This window comes from Ipomoea nil, unplaced genomic scaffold, assembly GCF_001879475.1.
Source record: "Ipomoea nil cultivar Tokyo-kokei standard unplaced genomic scaffold, Asagao_1.1 scaffold2036, whole genome shotgun sequence".
In the NCBI taxonomy this organism is placed as follows: Eukaryota; Viridiplantae; Streptophyta; class Magnoliopsida; order Solanales; family Convolvulaceae; genus Ipomoea; species Ipomoea nil.
In genome coordinates this window covers 5,587,804-5,601,852 of record NW_017618464.1, presented here as the reverse complement: position 1 = coordinate 5,601,852, position 14,049 = coordinate 5,587,804, and the positions used below count along the sequence as shown (strand labels likewise).

General features: G+C 36.8%; 3 protein-coding genes across 7 annotated transcripts; 2 read left to right on the top strand and 1 right to left on the bottom strand.

The window, feature by feature from the left end:
• The first annotated feature begins 872 nt into the window (after positions 1–872).
• Positions 873–5,181, top strand: LOC109147913 (ankyrin repeat domain-containing protein 13B-like). Of its 5 annotated transcripts, none has more exons than XM_019295579.1 (4): positions 873–1,115; positions 1,326–3,180; positions 4,167–4,600; positions 4,997–5,181. In XM_019295579.1, exons 2-3 carry the CDS (start codon positions 1,591–1,593, stop codon positions 4,557–4,559), a joined length of 1,983 nt encoding a protein of 660 aa, XP_019151124.1. In that variant the 5' UTR covers positions 873–1,115; positions 1,326–1,590; the 3' UTR covers positions 4,560–4,600; positions 4,997–5,181. The 5 variants fall into 5 exon arrangements, with proteins under 5 accessions (XP_019151124.1, XP_019151125.1, XP_019151121.1 ...); XM_019295580.1 differs by lacking the exon at positions 4,997–5,181 and adding an exon at positions 4,757–4,979; XM_019295576.1 differs by lacking the exon at positions 4,997–5,181 and adding an exon at positions 4,754–4,979.
• A 170-nt stretch (positions 5,182–5,351) lies between these two features.
• On the bottom strand, positions 5,352–7,514 carry LOC109147919 (multiple organellar RNA editing factor 2, chloroplastic-like). Its single transcript, XM_019295592.1, has 4 exons — positions 6,998–7,514; positions 6,752–6,849; positions 6,601–6,666; positions 5,352–5,701 (listed from the first exon to the last, which is right to left on the bottom strand). Exons 1-4 carry the CDS (start codon positions 7,426–7,428, stop codon positions 5,574–5,576), a joined length of 723 nt encoding a protein of 240 aa, XP_019151137.1. The 5' UTR covers positions 7,429–7,514; the 3' UTR covers positions 5,352–5,573.
• Positions 7,515–8,785: 1,271 nt separating this feature from the next.
• LOC109147917 (nitrilase-like protein 2) lies at positions 8,786–13,451 on the top strand. Its single transcript, XM_019295587.1, has 9 exons — positions 8,786–9,023; positions 10,379–10,515; positions 10,826–10,954; positions 11,043–11,101; positions 11,406–11,518; positions 11,602–11,694; positions 11,979–12,081; positions 12,337–12,419; positions 13,085–13,451. The coding sequence occupies exons 1-9, from the start codon at positions 8,829–8,831 to the stop codon at positions 13,124–13,126; spliced, it is 954 nt and encodes a 317-aa protein (XP_019151132.1). The 5' UTR covers positions 8,786–8,828; the 3' UTR covers positions 13,127–13,451.
• The last annotated feature ends 598 nt before the right edge of the window (positions 13,452–14,049 follow it).

Here is a 14,049-nt window from a genome sequence, read left to right as displayed (position 1 = left end):
CACATTAATGTTGACCTAAATACAAAAATTACAAAATTACCACTGCATTTTTTTTTAAATTTTGGTAATCCTGGACGTTGATTTAAGCGAGATCAATGACCCAGATTAAACAACCTAATTCTATATATATATATATATATATATATATATATATATATATATATATAGAGAGAGAGAGAGAGAGAGAGAGAGAGAGAGAGAGAGATAGATAGAGATGTTACTATGAGAATTATCCTTCTCATGAGTCCATGAAAACTAATCTAGTGTATTAAATTTTGGACGATTTTGTCTCGGCGAATTCCTCTCTCATTTTTGTGCATTTTTGGATCATCATACCTTCTTATTCTAAAAAGATTTGGACCAACATCCTTCCTTCACCAGCTCACTTGGATCAAGACTTTTCCAATAAAATAGACCTCGGGATCCATGGCCTCATCAATAATAATATTTAAAATGAAATTATTTGTATGGTGAGGAAAATAAACTTATTTGTAATTTTCTATCTAAAACTAAAAATAATTTTAAAATTAATAAAATAATAGACCTATAATTTTAAAAGTTATTTTTCTTTTTGCATACTATTCACTAATTTATCAAACATTTTTTACAAATACTAATATTATTAACTAATTTAAAGTTTTTTTTTTTGAATACATTAAAAAAAACAAAACAAAAACTGTTAGCTAATTAAAAGTTAAAACAATTAAGACAAGACAATAAAAAATCAGTTATTAGTTAAGACAATCGGTATTCGTGATTGCCAAACACTCCGGGATTATAATGATTTGAAGGCGGGGCAGCGGAAGGCAATCCCGTAATTAATTGAAAATTGAGGGGCAAACAGTGAAATCCATGTCCCTCTCCAGAAACAGCGGAGGGGCAACCGCTGCGAATCGATGCGGATATGAGTTTGACAATTGACATGCAGCAAAAATAAGCAGCTTAAAAGTGCCTCTTCCTCTTTCTACCGCTAATTATTTCATCTATACATACACACAATTCCGTATGTATATATACTAGAGAGAGAAACATCTAACCCCATTCCTCCCCCCCCCCCCTCTCTCTCTCTCTCTCTCTAGAACCCATCCTCCCTCCAATCTGCTCAAATTTCTCAGGTCTGTCTCTTTTCTCCATTCCTGTATACATATCTGTATGTATAGGCGTATCAATCAATATACGGGTATATTGTGCATGTATGATAGAGTACAAGTGTTAGGCCGAGATCGGCAATGTTGCGCTTTTTTTTGGTGTTCATTTCTTCCCTTTAGGTTATAATATTATTTTAATTTTTTTTTCTGTCCCTTTTGGGGGTTTCGTTTTGCCAGATTTGGAGTGGGGGATCCAGTGTTACTGGAATTTGTGTGATTCATTATTAGATAATTGATAAGGAAAAACTCCTGGAGATTTTCTGGTGAGAAAGAAAAACATGCGAATTACGTTAATGCTTTGATCAGAGATTTCTTAGGGAAGCTTAGGATTGAAATTTTGATTTGGAACTGAGTTTTGGAAAAAGGCAGTGAAAGAATTTTAATTTGTGTTGGCAATTTGGAAAGGAATAGGGTTGAGAATTGGGGAAACCGAAAGGAAAAAATGGAACATTGGTCCAAGTATGCACATAGTCCGGCCCATTTGGCCGTGGTGAGACAAGATCATGCTGGTTTAAAGGGGATAGTTGCAGCATTGCCTAGGCTTGCCAAGGCCGGGGAGGTGAATACGGAGGCGGAGTCTTTGGCAGCTGAGAATGACGCTGATGCTGTGTCTGCTGTGATCGATAGGCGAGATGTCCCGGGGCGGGAGACGCCTTTGCACCTTGCGGTTAAGTTAAGGGACGCAATATCAGCCGAGATTTTGATGGCAGCGGGTGCTGATTGGAGTCTTCAGAACGAGAACGGGTGGAGTGCACTTCAGGAGGCAGTGTGTTTGCGGGAGGAGAATATAGCTAAGATTATCGTGAGGCATTACCAGCCTCTTGCTTGGGCGAAGTGGTGCCGGAGGCTTCCTAGGATCGTGGCTTCAGCGGGCCGGCTTCGTGATTTTTACATGGAGATAACGTTTCATTTTGAAAGTTCAGTTATACCGTTTATTAGCAAAATTGCACCGTCAGATACGTATCGCATCTGGAAGCGGGGTTCTAGTCTCCGCACAGATATGACCCTTGCAGGATTCGATGGGTTTCACATTCAACGGGCAGATCAAACGTTTCTCTTCCTCGGAGAGGGGTCTTGTTCAGATGACGGGAGTACTAATTTACCCCCTGGATCATTGATAGTGCTTGCTCATAAGGAGAAAGAAGTAACGAATGCTTTAGAGGGGGCTGGTGCGCAACCAACTGAAGCAGAAATTGCCCGTGAAGTGGCCTTGATGTCGAAAACGAATATGTACAGGCCTGGCATTGATGTTACTCAGGCTGAACTTGTCCCCCATTTGAACTGGAGGCGACATGAAAAGACTGAGATGGTTGGGCCTTGGAAGGCTAAGATTTATGATATGCTTCGTGTGATGGTTAGTGTGAAGTCAAGGCGGGTTCCTGGTGCAATGACAGATGAAGAGCTCTTTACAGCGAACGATGATGATGATAGGATACCAAATGGCGGTGAAGATGTTGAGTATGATGATGTATTAACACCCGAGGAAAGAATGCAACTACAATCTGCCCTTCGGGGAGAATATATTGAGTTAGAGGAACCAGACGGTAAGGATTCTAATGAACAGTGTGATGGTGTTTCCGTTGAGTGCAATGAATCCAATCACATGGCTAAAGAAAAGAAAAGTTGGTTTGGTCGGAATAAGAAAAGTTCAAAGCACACTGTAAACGATCCTGAAGGTTCGAATATTGGTAGTAAGTCCTCAAAACTGGCTACTGAAGATGGCAAAATGAGGTCCATTCATAGTCATAGTCGCAAATCTTCATCAGGTTTTCCCAATGATGATATGGGAGGTGACAAAAAGAGCAAAGATAAAAGCAGCAAAAAGAAGAAAAAAGGCTCATCAAGTGAGTCTAAGATTGAAAGTGAGTATAAAAAGGGGTTAAGGCCTGTTGTGTGGTTGACGCCTGATTTCCCATTGAAAACAGAAGAACTACTACCATTACTTGATATTTTAGCCAACAAGGTTAAAGCCATTAGAAGACTGAGGGAGCTTTTAACCACGAAGCTGCCTCCTGGCACATTTCCTGCCAAGGTAATTATTGATCCTCCTCTTTTTTCATGTGCTTTTTCTTCGGTGCTTCTCTCTTTGCTTCCCATTTGTTTTCCGGTTTGACTCAAAGAGGAAACTACAGTTAGAATTCAGTGAGTTAGTCAACAGTAGTATGTTTTTATTATCATTAGAAAGACAAGAAAAATCTTTAGAAGTATTAAAGAAAGTGTAAAAATACAAAGATAAAACTATTTCATACAGTATAGAGAATCAGGGTTGGGATTACAGCAATTAAAGAGACAAAGGGGAAATTTCACCACTGTGCTTACAATAATATAAATTTTACATTATGGTTTCAGGTAATGTGAGCAGTTAACTCAATTATGGCATTTCCCACCCTTACAAGAAATATGAAATTTCTATCTTTAAAAAGAAAAAAAAAAAAACCACTTTCTTAGTTTGGTAAAAGGGGGCATTGCTGCTGGGGTGGGGGTTATCTGTTAGTAAGATTTCACGAATATTCTGCAAAATGGATTGTGGGAGATAAAAGAGTATGGATGAATAGTGGACTATACTTTAAGATGGATCAATAAACCATTGCATTTTCAAGTATATTTTATCTGTTGAAGGATATAGTATTACTAATGTTCCCTGTAAGTTAATTTTTTTTGGCCTCAATGTTAGATGGGCCTGGGGCTTTGCTGAGTATTATAATTAGTGTTAATTTTAGTAAGACGGAATGAACCACAGAGAACTGTATTTGGTTATGAGGTTTATTTTTGCTCTCTTGTTGTAAGAGTTCTTGATTCTTTGCATTGCAATAAGCAAATTCATCTGAATGCATTGCGATATTCCCTTAATCCACTTAAATCTTGCCAATAGGAACCTGAACTCCATAGATACCCTTTTAAATTTTATTTATTTATAATTATGTTTGAAACACTGGTCCTGAGATGTCTGTTTGAAAAGAAAAGAAGAGAAAAAGAAAATGGCAAGGAATAAATTAACAAAACTACTCTGCATCTCAGATTGCTGTCCCAGTTGTACCGACCATTCGAGTTGTTGTTACCTTTACAAAGTTTGAGGAGCTTCCGCCATTAGAAGAGGAGTTTTCAACCCCACCCTCAAGCCCTACACATTTCCAAGATGCTAAATCTACAGATTTCGAGAGTTCCACTTCATGGTCTACATGGCTTAAAAATCAGGGTGAGCAATCTCGTGAAAGCGAAAGCGAAAGCTTTCAAAATGAGTTTGACCCATTCCAAATACCATCTGATTATGCCTGGGTTGATGCCAAAGAAAAGAAACGAAGGAGGAAAGCTGCTAAGAGAGCGAAGCTCAAGAAACAAAGAAAACAGAGTACCACTAGGAATCCTGATGGAGGAGGAGGGCGTAAAACAAGGGAGAAGGCTGAAAGCTAGGTGAACAGAAAAACTTGCTGTTACTCGTAGCAGGAAGAGAGGTAAATGGCATTTCTTACACATCTAATCTAATTTCATCTGCTTATGTTATTCTCAAAGACGTTCAACTAAAATTTCCGTTACTGGTTTGTTACTTGATACTTCTAATGAATGGAAGAGCCTCTTAAAAGTAAATAAACACGGAATTTTTGCAGAAGGAGCATCCTAGTCATTTGTACTCTTTTGGTGGAAGCTTATGCAGTTGATGAATACTTAAAACACATACAAGTAATATGTAATTGTTGTAATCCATTACAATACATACCTCTCTGCTCAGTGCTTCCTGTAAATATGTTGTAATCCATTACAATACATACCTCTCTGCTCAGTGCTTCCTGTAAATACTAAAAAAACAAAGTTCAAATTTACCAATGATACAAAGTTTCTGTAAATGGCAGCAATTATAGATTCAATATTCAAAGATGTGATTCTTTCTTAAATGAAACTTGCAACCATAGCACTATTCATCAAGTAGATTGTAACAAGAACTCTTGGTAAGACTGCACATTCCGGCATTCTGGATTCTAATACCGAGTACAGGAAGCCTCCCTCTCCCAGTCTGATACCTAAAAACTTGGCATGCATCATTGCAGTTTCCTGTCTTGTTTAGAGATCACAATGGGCAATGGCTTGGAGCATTTTCGTGCCCAGGTACCATTCATATTCATTCATGTAGGATCTGTAAATAGCTATTCTGTGTGCTGTCTGAGCAGTGGCAATACTGGGAGTGTAAATATGCCAAAATAACATATATGTGGAAAATAGATTTTATATATTGTTCCAGCATCATGACAAAATGGCCAAATATTAGGGCATTTCAATTTCATAATGTGAGCAATTGCAATTAATACCTAAACACATTACATAAACTGACAGAGTCTGATTCAAGAAAGAGAGTTCTGTTCACAACCATTGTGGTCTCAAACACTGCATGAATACATAATTAAGCCATCTAAGACATTATATTCAAAATTTTCATCTCATGTCTCGGCGCCTGTTGTATCGCGTGTTGGGTCGTACTCTATCACGTTGAGGAACAGGCTCCACTCGCCTCTGTCGTTCAGGTGATCGTTGAACTATCTCCCCATTGACAAACAATTCAGCTGTAAAGAAATGAAACACATCATGATTGGCAGCAAGTCATAGTCATTCAATATGAGAATATAAATGAAAGAAACTCAAAAAGCATTATCATAAACAGGGAACAGATACTGGATATTTGTGCTGATTAACACTTAACAGGCTCTACCTGACCCTTTTTTTGGTTAGGGAGTGGAATGATGGGGGCAACAAATCAAGAACAAAATCCCAAACCACAAAGTTCCCTCCCCTATTGATTGTATCAATGAGATCTCATAGTGTCATTTACCATTCATTCAAACGACCAAAAAAAAAAAAAAAAGATTTAATGGAATGACATTGCTTTGACTTTTTACATGGCTTTTATCTTTGGGAATGCTTGATAAACTGAAAACATTCCATGCCATATGAACTGTAAGGTCTGTGTAAACTGTAAAGATACCTATATCCTGGGAGGTGCACCATCATTTCAAATTTAAACAACACAATGATAAATATCAACTAAAAGAAAAGAGTGAATAGAAGAATTGCAAAAAAGAAAAGGGCAAAGTGTTTTTATTGTCATTGCAAGAACAAAAATACAGAAAACAGAGAAAATTCCTAGGAATAGATTAAGGGAGATGCCGAATATTCACCCTTCTATAAGCTAATAGCAAACATATGAAAATGACTAAATCACTAAAGTCAGAGCTTTTTTCTACCGCTTTATATTTGTATTGCTATTTTCATAATATTATTTATGAGAATCAAGATAGAAAGCCCACCAATGAAAGGGAGAAAAATATAAACCTCCAATATTTAATATCCAGACAAGTTCAAATACAGGCAGCAAAGAAATTTATCAGAGGTTATGCTTCTACATATACTGGGCATTTTGTTCTCCATTCAAACACAACTACATTAAAAAAAAAAAGTTGTTTACCTCCATAGTCCTTGTATTCAGGATCAACATATGAATCAGGCAGCACAAACAAAACTCCAGGCAAACCTATCAAATGGAAATCAAGTTTAGATCTCATTTTGATAGCTCAAACACAATGCAATTCAGTTAGCTAAAATGAGAAAGTCCAAACCTTCCATCTTATTTGCAGTCTCTTCGTCCACTTCACAGCCAAAACCGAAGTACCTCTCACAAGAAACATTGTAAATCTTCTTCTTAGCCTCCTCTTCACTGTACAAGCACACTCAACATTAACCAATACACAAAAATTACACACATAAAACAATAACTACAAGTACATATCTACCGGCAAGAGAGAATGCGTATGTACATGAATTTTGTAGGTCTAAATTCGCATAATTGAGTATTTTATATTTACCTTCCTAGGACTTTAGCAAGAGTTTGAATGTAGCAATCGATCATTTGCTGTTTGGCGGCGCCTTCACCGCCGGGCTTATCCATGACGATCAGCCAGTGCTCGTAATCGCAACCGGGGAAAAGCGGAGCCATCTCGGTGGGAGGACGGTCGCTGGACCCGGGATTGTACGGCGGATTTCCGGATCGGTTGACGCGGAGCCGAGCCGGGTTGAAGCGGGCGGGGTTAATCCCATATGGGCTGGAGGAGGGTAGAGGGGAGTGTGAAATGAGAAACGAGGGTTGCGGGGAGCAGCGCACGGCGGGGATATCCGGCTGCTGAGTAATCGACGGCGATGAAGAGGCCGATGAGAGAAGGCGAGCAGTGGAGTAGAAGCGAGCGGCGGTGGGATGAGAGCGACGGAGGGATTCTGCGAGCTTTAGAGTTGCAGCCATGAGCGTGTAGATTGAACGGCCGATGAAGCGATGATCGAATCGAAGCAGTGGAGTGTAAGGGTTTTTGGACCTGGTGGAGTTTGGATTAGGGGTTTATCAAATCAAACCGGAATGGGCAAACTTGTAATTTGCAACTTTAATTTTTATCAAAAAAAACATATTTGGTGCTTGAGTTAAACTTCAAATATTGATTCCAATATTTACTGGCCTAGTTGTAATGAGGTAACATATTGTTCCTCTTTGGTAACATTAGTTAGTTTATCAGTCAATTTTGACTTTTTTGATGACTATTAGTTGTTTGACTTGGTTAAATATTTAATATAAGTGGTTGATTAATTTTTTTTTTTTTTTGTAACAGTTTTGATAAGGAATATATCCCGACTGTAAATGCTGCGACCGGTAATGGAACCCCGACGAGTAAGATACATGGCCCAATCCCGACCCGACTGCGTCTAGTAACCTCTCGACCGGAGGCCTCACCCCGACCGCTCTGCCTAGTGTGCCTGCAAGTCCCAAGTGATTTGCCTCGTCTTTCGACCTCCTAGGGTCGGGTGCTCGGGGGATTGTCGAATTGATAGTCCCTTTGTAGCAGGATTATGTTGACACGTGCTCACAGCTCCTTCAGCCCTCGCCTAACCCTGTGCATGGACGCCACGTACCTATCATGCCGGAGACTCGTGGGTTGTCCCGTCTTAGTCCTTATAAATACCACATTTATTTCTGATAATGGGACTTTTTCACTTACTTTGCTAAGAGGCTTATATGTCCAGAGACTGTCGACCCACTGTTTAAAGTTCCCGAGCTCAAGCACTTAAACTAACAAGTGGCCTGGGTATAGGACCCGAGACCGGGGCCAACCTAGGACTGTACAGTACGGTAGGACAACCCACTGCATATACTTTATTAAGCTTATTATTCCAAAATACTAAAATTAAAAAAAATATGCTAAAAATAGTTTTCCGATAAACTTGTTGAGAAAGTTATTTTGAATGTAATTAGTTATCAACTAATTGCTAATTTACCAAACATCTTTATACAATTAGCTAATGTTATCAACTAACAACTATTTACCAAACACTCTCACTAACCTTTTCGGTTAGAACCGATTAGCTATGAACGACCTAAGCTGGTTTATCACATGGTGATTCTTTATTGACTAAAGTCAAAATATGAGATTTACTTTGTGCACATCATCATTCTTTCAAAAAAGGTTGAACCCCAACTCTAAAGGCTCCCTACACCCGGTACGACATAGCATCTAGGAGGATGTAAAAAAAAAAAAAAAAAGCTTTTGAAGGGCGAAAGTGTAAAATAACTTAAAATGTTGGGCCGTTTCAGAATAGGGAGGAAGCTTTGGACAGTTACAATTTTTACAGTGAGCTAAATTCGAATCGAATTTTATGGCCAGTTGGCTCCACCTACGTCTCAACACTCCAATCCCCTCTTCGATCAAGTTCGGAGCTACTCCACCACCTATACCAGTGTCCGGCAACGACTCCGTAGCCATGGCCAACTCAATCCGAGTCGCCGCCGCTCAGATGACCTCCGTCAATGATCTCGCCACAAACTTCGCCACTTGCTCACGCCTTGTAAAGGTATCCCCCATCCCCTAGTACGCGCACATGTTTAGATTAGTAAAGGTTTGTGTTTATGGATGCTACTTCTGAAGTTGAATTATTAACATTTGATTTCTAAGCTTATTGTTTTTTTGTTTTTTTTTTTTTAAATATACAACTGAGGTTTGTAAGCTTATTGTTAGTTGGATTTGATTTGTAGAGAAACGTAAAACTAATAGAGATTTGAATATTCTGTTTGTAAGGTGCCGAGAAAATCAAATTGAATTATGATTAATATTATACTTAGGGTGTGTTTGAAACCCAGAAAATGACTTCTTCAAAATGTTTTCCGGGTTTCCCGTGTTTGGAGGGAGGAAAATGAGGTCAACAGAAATGAAGTCAACAGAAAATGATGTTGTAGTCAACGGAAAATAAGTATGTTTTGGGGGAAAATGAGTTCGCTTTTTTTTTTGGGAAGTCATTTTCCAATCCTCATGCTTGGTATGTATAGTATATAGTTTGTGTGTGTGATATAGATACACTATATATACACACATACTGTGTATATATATATATATAGATACATACGGTGTATACTGTATATATATACAGCGTATACTGTGTGTATATATATATATATATATATATATATATATATATATATATATATTTACAGTATGTATTTATATATATTTAGATGCTATACACACACACATATATTAAGAGATGTATTTATATATATTTACAGTATGTATTTATTGTGTTTATGGATGCTACTTCTGAAGTCTGAAGGTTATCCATTTGCTGCAAGTGAAGCATAGAAGTAACTTATTATTGTGATATAAGCAATTAGTATTTGATTAATCCAAGTTATTCTTTTGGCTTGGCTCTCATAGTTCAAGTTTAAGACATTTACTCATGAATATAGGGATGTTTTTACTATACATTACGTTTATGAGCCAATAATTTCAGGTCGGTAACTTTCCACTTCTAATCACTACCTTAATTAGGTGTTGATAGTGATATTTTGCAATCACTGTGTAGATTATTTGCCAGTTCAAAACCTATTTAATATTTGTCATGTGTTACTTGCAAAATTTCTGTTGAACAATTGGAAGTTTGGATCTAGATGAGTAAATATTCATGCAATATTCTGGTGTGTTGCTTGGAATTGTAACCACTAGTTGCCTGTCTATAGCTGCACTGGAATTGCGTGATAATGAAATGCCAATGCAAACTGTTGGCAGGTACAAAAGCATTTCAATTTTCATCTGTGTTCTCTTGCACTCATTGTTTTGATAGCGTGCAAACATATAAAGGGACAACAAAGCAACATTCATTGGCCTGGTAGAGATTAATTATATTAATTCTGGTATTTTGTTTTATTTTCAAAGGAAGCTGCTTCAGCTGGGGCAAAGTTGCTCTGTTTTCCTGAAAATTTCTCTTATGTGGGTGCCAAACAAGGGGACAGTCTTAAAATTGCTGAGCCATTGGATGGACCTATTCTTAGAGGGTACTGTTCTCTTGCAAGGTGAGACTCAAGAGAAAAAGCAGGCCTCATATTTCTTCATGGTTATGTGTGTATCCTTTCCACCTATTTTATTCATCTTGTTGCAGAACAATCAGTATAATCAATTATACAAATCATTGTTTGATCACTCACAATACTATTAGTCCTTTTAGTTTGCTTAACTTAATAAAACTTAAATCTCAATTTTTTTTGTTATTGCATATATCGAAATTTTGGCTGCATAGCTCTTTCTTAAGATTTATTAAGAAAGTGAGTGTGAGTTTATGATTCTAGTTAACTGAACTCATATTCTTGCTGTCATTAATTGAAGGGAGTCAAGCATTTGGTTATCACTTGGAGGATTCCAAGAAAAAGGGTGTGGCGATGCACACTTGCGTAACACTCATGTATTGATTGATGATGCTGGAAATATTAGAAGTACATACAGCAAAATGCATTTGTAAGACTTTTGACCTGACTGGAGGATCTGAGTTATAGTTGTGAAAACCTGTGTTTAAAACTTTTCACCACATCATGGATATTTGAAGGTTTGATGTGGATGTTCCTGGAGGTGCAGTTTACAAGGAGAGTAGCTTCACCGAACCAGGCAAGAGCTTGGCATTCCTCAATGCTATATTGAATCTTCTATTTTGCAACAAAAACTCTCATAAAATCTATAGCTTTCTTGTGAATCTATTTCCTACCAATAAGAAGCACAGCAACTTCTTGGAGATTATAACTTGAAGTTTTGAACTTATCAACAAATGAAAAGATTTTGAAGTTCTCAGTTAAGAGTTAAAACATTAATAGTTTTGTTCTCTCTTCATGGATGTCATTGTTGCTTTAGCAGTCAATACTTGACATAATTTGTTGTCTAAGTTATAAAATTTCTGACTGATTTATTCCTATAGGGAAGGATATTGCTGTGGTTGACAGTCCCTTTGGGCGAATAGGTCTGACAGTATGCTATGATCTGAGATTTCCCGACCTCTATCAACATCTACGATTTCACCATGATGCACAGGTTCTTGTATATTTATTTATGTAGATTAATGTTATTGTTGCTATATTGCACACAAGTCTCAAATGCCATTTTACTATCTGCAGGTTTTGCTTATACCTGCTGCTTTCACAACTGCAACTGGTCAGGCACACTGGGAGGTTCTTCTTCGTGCTCGTGCAATTGAGACCCAGTGTTATGTATGAAACTTCCTAGCTTCCTCTTCGTTGTCGGTTGTCACTTCTTCTGTCCCCAGATGGTTCCTTTTTTTTTTTTTTTTTTTTTCCTTTTAGTAGGAAGGAAATGTAGATGTATGATTCTCATGTCTTAGATTGCAGTATATAGAAGTTATTTGGCTCTACAATATTCATCTTTCAGCGATAAAAACGGAATATCCTCTTGGATTTTTTTTTTCTTGTTTACACAATCTTCTTTACCATGTGCCCCTGTATTTTGTGGGTAACTATGATAAATGCTTTGCCAGGTCATAGCTGCTGCTCAAGCTGGAAAGCATAGTGAAAAAAGAGAAAGTTATGGTGACACCTTGATAATTGATCCATGGGGAACAATAGTTGGGCGATTACCTGGTAAGAACTTTTCCTTTTGATCTGGGTTAGTTTATTTTATTTTTCATTTTTTTAATGAGTTTTCTTCATACAAAATATTTATTGTTTTTATGAGAGGCTGATGTGATTTATTATTATTAATTTTTTGGGCCATATGCTAGAAATGATTCTGCCTAAAGATTTTTGCTAAAAGAAATGGCAGACGTGTCTCTGATGTGCTGCTGTTTTGGTAACATGTCAAAGCCACTACTTAATAATTGTATTTTTGTTTTGCAGATCGGTCTTCAACGGGTATTACTGTTGCTGATATTGACTTTTCTCTGATTGATTCAATTCGAGCAAAGATGCCTTTATCTGTGGTAAATATACATCTACTCTACTCTGTTAATTACACTAGAGGCACATATCCTTTACCTTCCTTGCTCACAAACACGAGGCAGTACTCTCATTTAATATTAGACTTTGGAGCTTTGTTTTTTTTCTTTTTGTTTTTAATCTCAATGAGTTCTCCCCTGTTTGTTTTCTCATTATTTCCCTACTTGAATCTGTACCTCTTGCCCTCTTGGATTTTAATGCTAAACATTTCTCTAGAAATGAGCTTCCTTTTAATTTATTTACCATTTTCATTGTGCATATGCTTAACTTTGTACTCTCATACATGTAAAGTCAAAAGTCAAATAGTGCTCCTCTTGTAATTATTAAACTATATATGTATGTATGTATGTATGTATGTATGTATGTATGTATATTCTCCAAATATTTTCTTATTGTCTTGAAATGTTGATTTTGCCAATTGTGCAGTTTGTGCTATGTATGCTATCTTAGTATCTGTGATGCAATTTCACAAGGCCATTTTGCTCCCCCCTGAAAAGATAAAAGTTTACTGTCAAATGTTTAGCTTAAAAAGTTGCCAAATTGACTTTCATTGCAGAATGAAGGGCATCTATGATGAATTTATACATATTTTCTTTTTGTCATTATGATATTCCTATTCTTCTCACTTGAAGTAGCTTCGTTTTTCCAGCACCGAAAGCCTGCTGATTTCTGGAGATCTGCTTCTCTTTGAGTAAGGCCCTCTTTCTAGTTTCGATTTCTGCACCTTTAAGGTGAATTTGCTGCGAAGTTTGGTGTATTATCAAAATATGTCTTTTACAACAAACCTCGGTAGTCATCATTAGCCAAAGGAATTTGTGATGAATTTAAATATTTTTCTTATTTATATTATTGTAACCCCTCATCTACTGTTTAGAGTATTCTTCTGGTTGCATTTGCTCTTCATTTAGTCATAAAATCCTTACATTTGATCTGTACATGTAAACATTTAGTACATTCATAGTGAACATTAGTTCATCAAAATAAAAATCATGGCCAGGAGCCATGTATTCCTTGAAGTGTTGCAATATATTTTCACTACTCTTGACATTAGTTTTGTTTTGTTTTGTTTTGGTTTTTTTTTTTTTTTAGGGTTCCTTTTTTTGTTAGGGGGTGGGGGGAGGTTGGGGTATCAGTTACCTTACTGCCTGTTTTCGTTGAGATCCGGATGAAAAGAACAAAGATAGCCATGAAGCTTCTAGACATCAATTATTGCGAAAAAATAAAAAAGAAAATAATTGAAAAGACAACATAGTCCAATGACACCTTTTGAGACAGACAAATTATTGTGGAGTATTCAGGTAGCTTAACAATAAGCTAATTTTATCAAACACTTTCAATCATAACAGTTAGCTTAACAGCTTTTCAGTTTTCAGATCCGAACTTATAACTTTTCAGCTTTTAGTTCATTTTCAGCTCTTAGTTTATAGCTTTTCAGTTTGGTTTGCCAAACAAAGCCTTAGTAAAAGACAAATTATATATGAAATCCCTCAAGTAAAGTTTTTATTGATAAAAGAGAAAGATAGTAATAAAAATTGTGAATTGTTTTTTTTTTTTTTTTTAATGAGAATAAAATAGAATTTGAAAGTATATATAATATTATTCTAAATCGAAACC

What these genes read in the sequence shown, in the direction of transcription:
- LOC109147913 (XM_019295579.1), top strand. Translation starts at nt 1,591, where the DNA reads ATGGAACATTGGTCCAAGTATGCACATAGTCCGGCCCATTTGGCCGTG. An exon ending in CTGGCACATTTCCTGCCAAG is followed by an intron (nt 3,181 to 4,166) that starts GTAATTATTGAT and finishes TCTGCATCTCAG; the next exon opens with ATTGCTGTCCCAGTTGTACC.
- LOC109147919 (XM_019295592.1), bottom strand. Translation starts at nt 7,428, where the DNA reads ATGGCTGCAACTCTAAAGCTCGCAGAATCCCTCCGTCGCTCTCATCCC. An exon ending in CTTGCTAAAGTCCTAGGAAG is followed by an intron (nt 6,850 to 6,997) that starts GTAAATATAAAA and finishes GTGCTTGTACAG; the next exon opens with TGAAGAGGAGGCTAAGAAGA. An exon ending in GACTGCAAATAAGATGGAAG is followed by an intron (nt 6,667 to 6,751) that starts GTTTGGACTTTC and finishes TCCATTTGATAG; the next exon opens with GTTTGCCTGGAGTTTTGTTT.
- LOC109147917 (XM_019295587.1), top strand. Translation starts at nt 8,829, where the DNA reads ATGGCCAGTTGGCTCCACCTACGTCTCAACACTCCAATCCCCTCTTCG. An exon ending in GAGTAGCTTCACCGAACCAG is followed by an intron (nt 11,102 to 11,405) that starts GCAAGAGCTTGG and finishes TTATTCCTATAG; the next exon opens with GGAAGGATATTGCTGTGGTT. An exon ending in GATTTCACCATGATGCACAG is followed by an intron (nt 11,519 to 11,601) that starts GTTCTTGTATAT and finishes TACTATCTGCAG; the next exon opens with GTTTTGCTTATACCTGCTGC.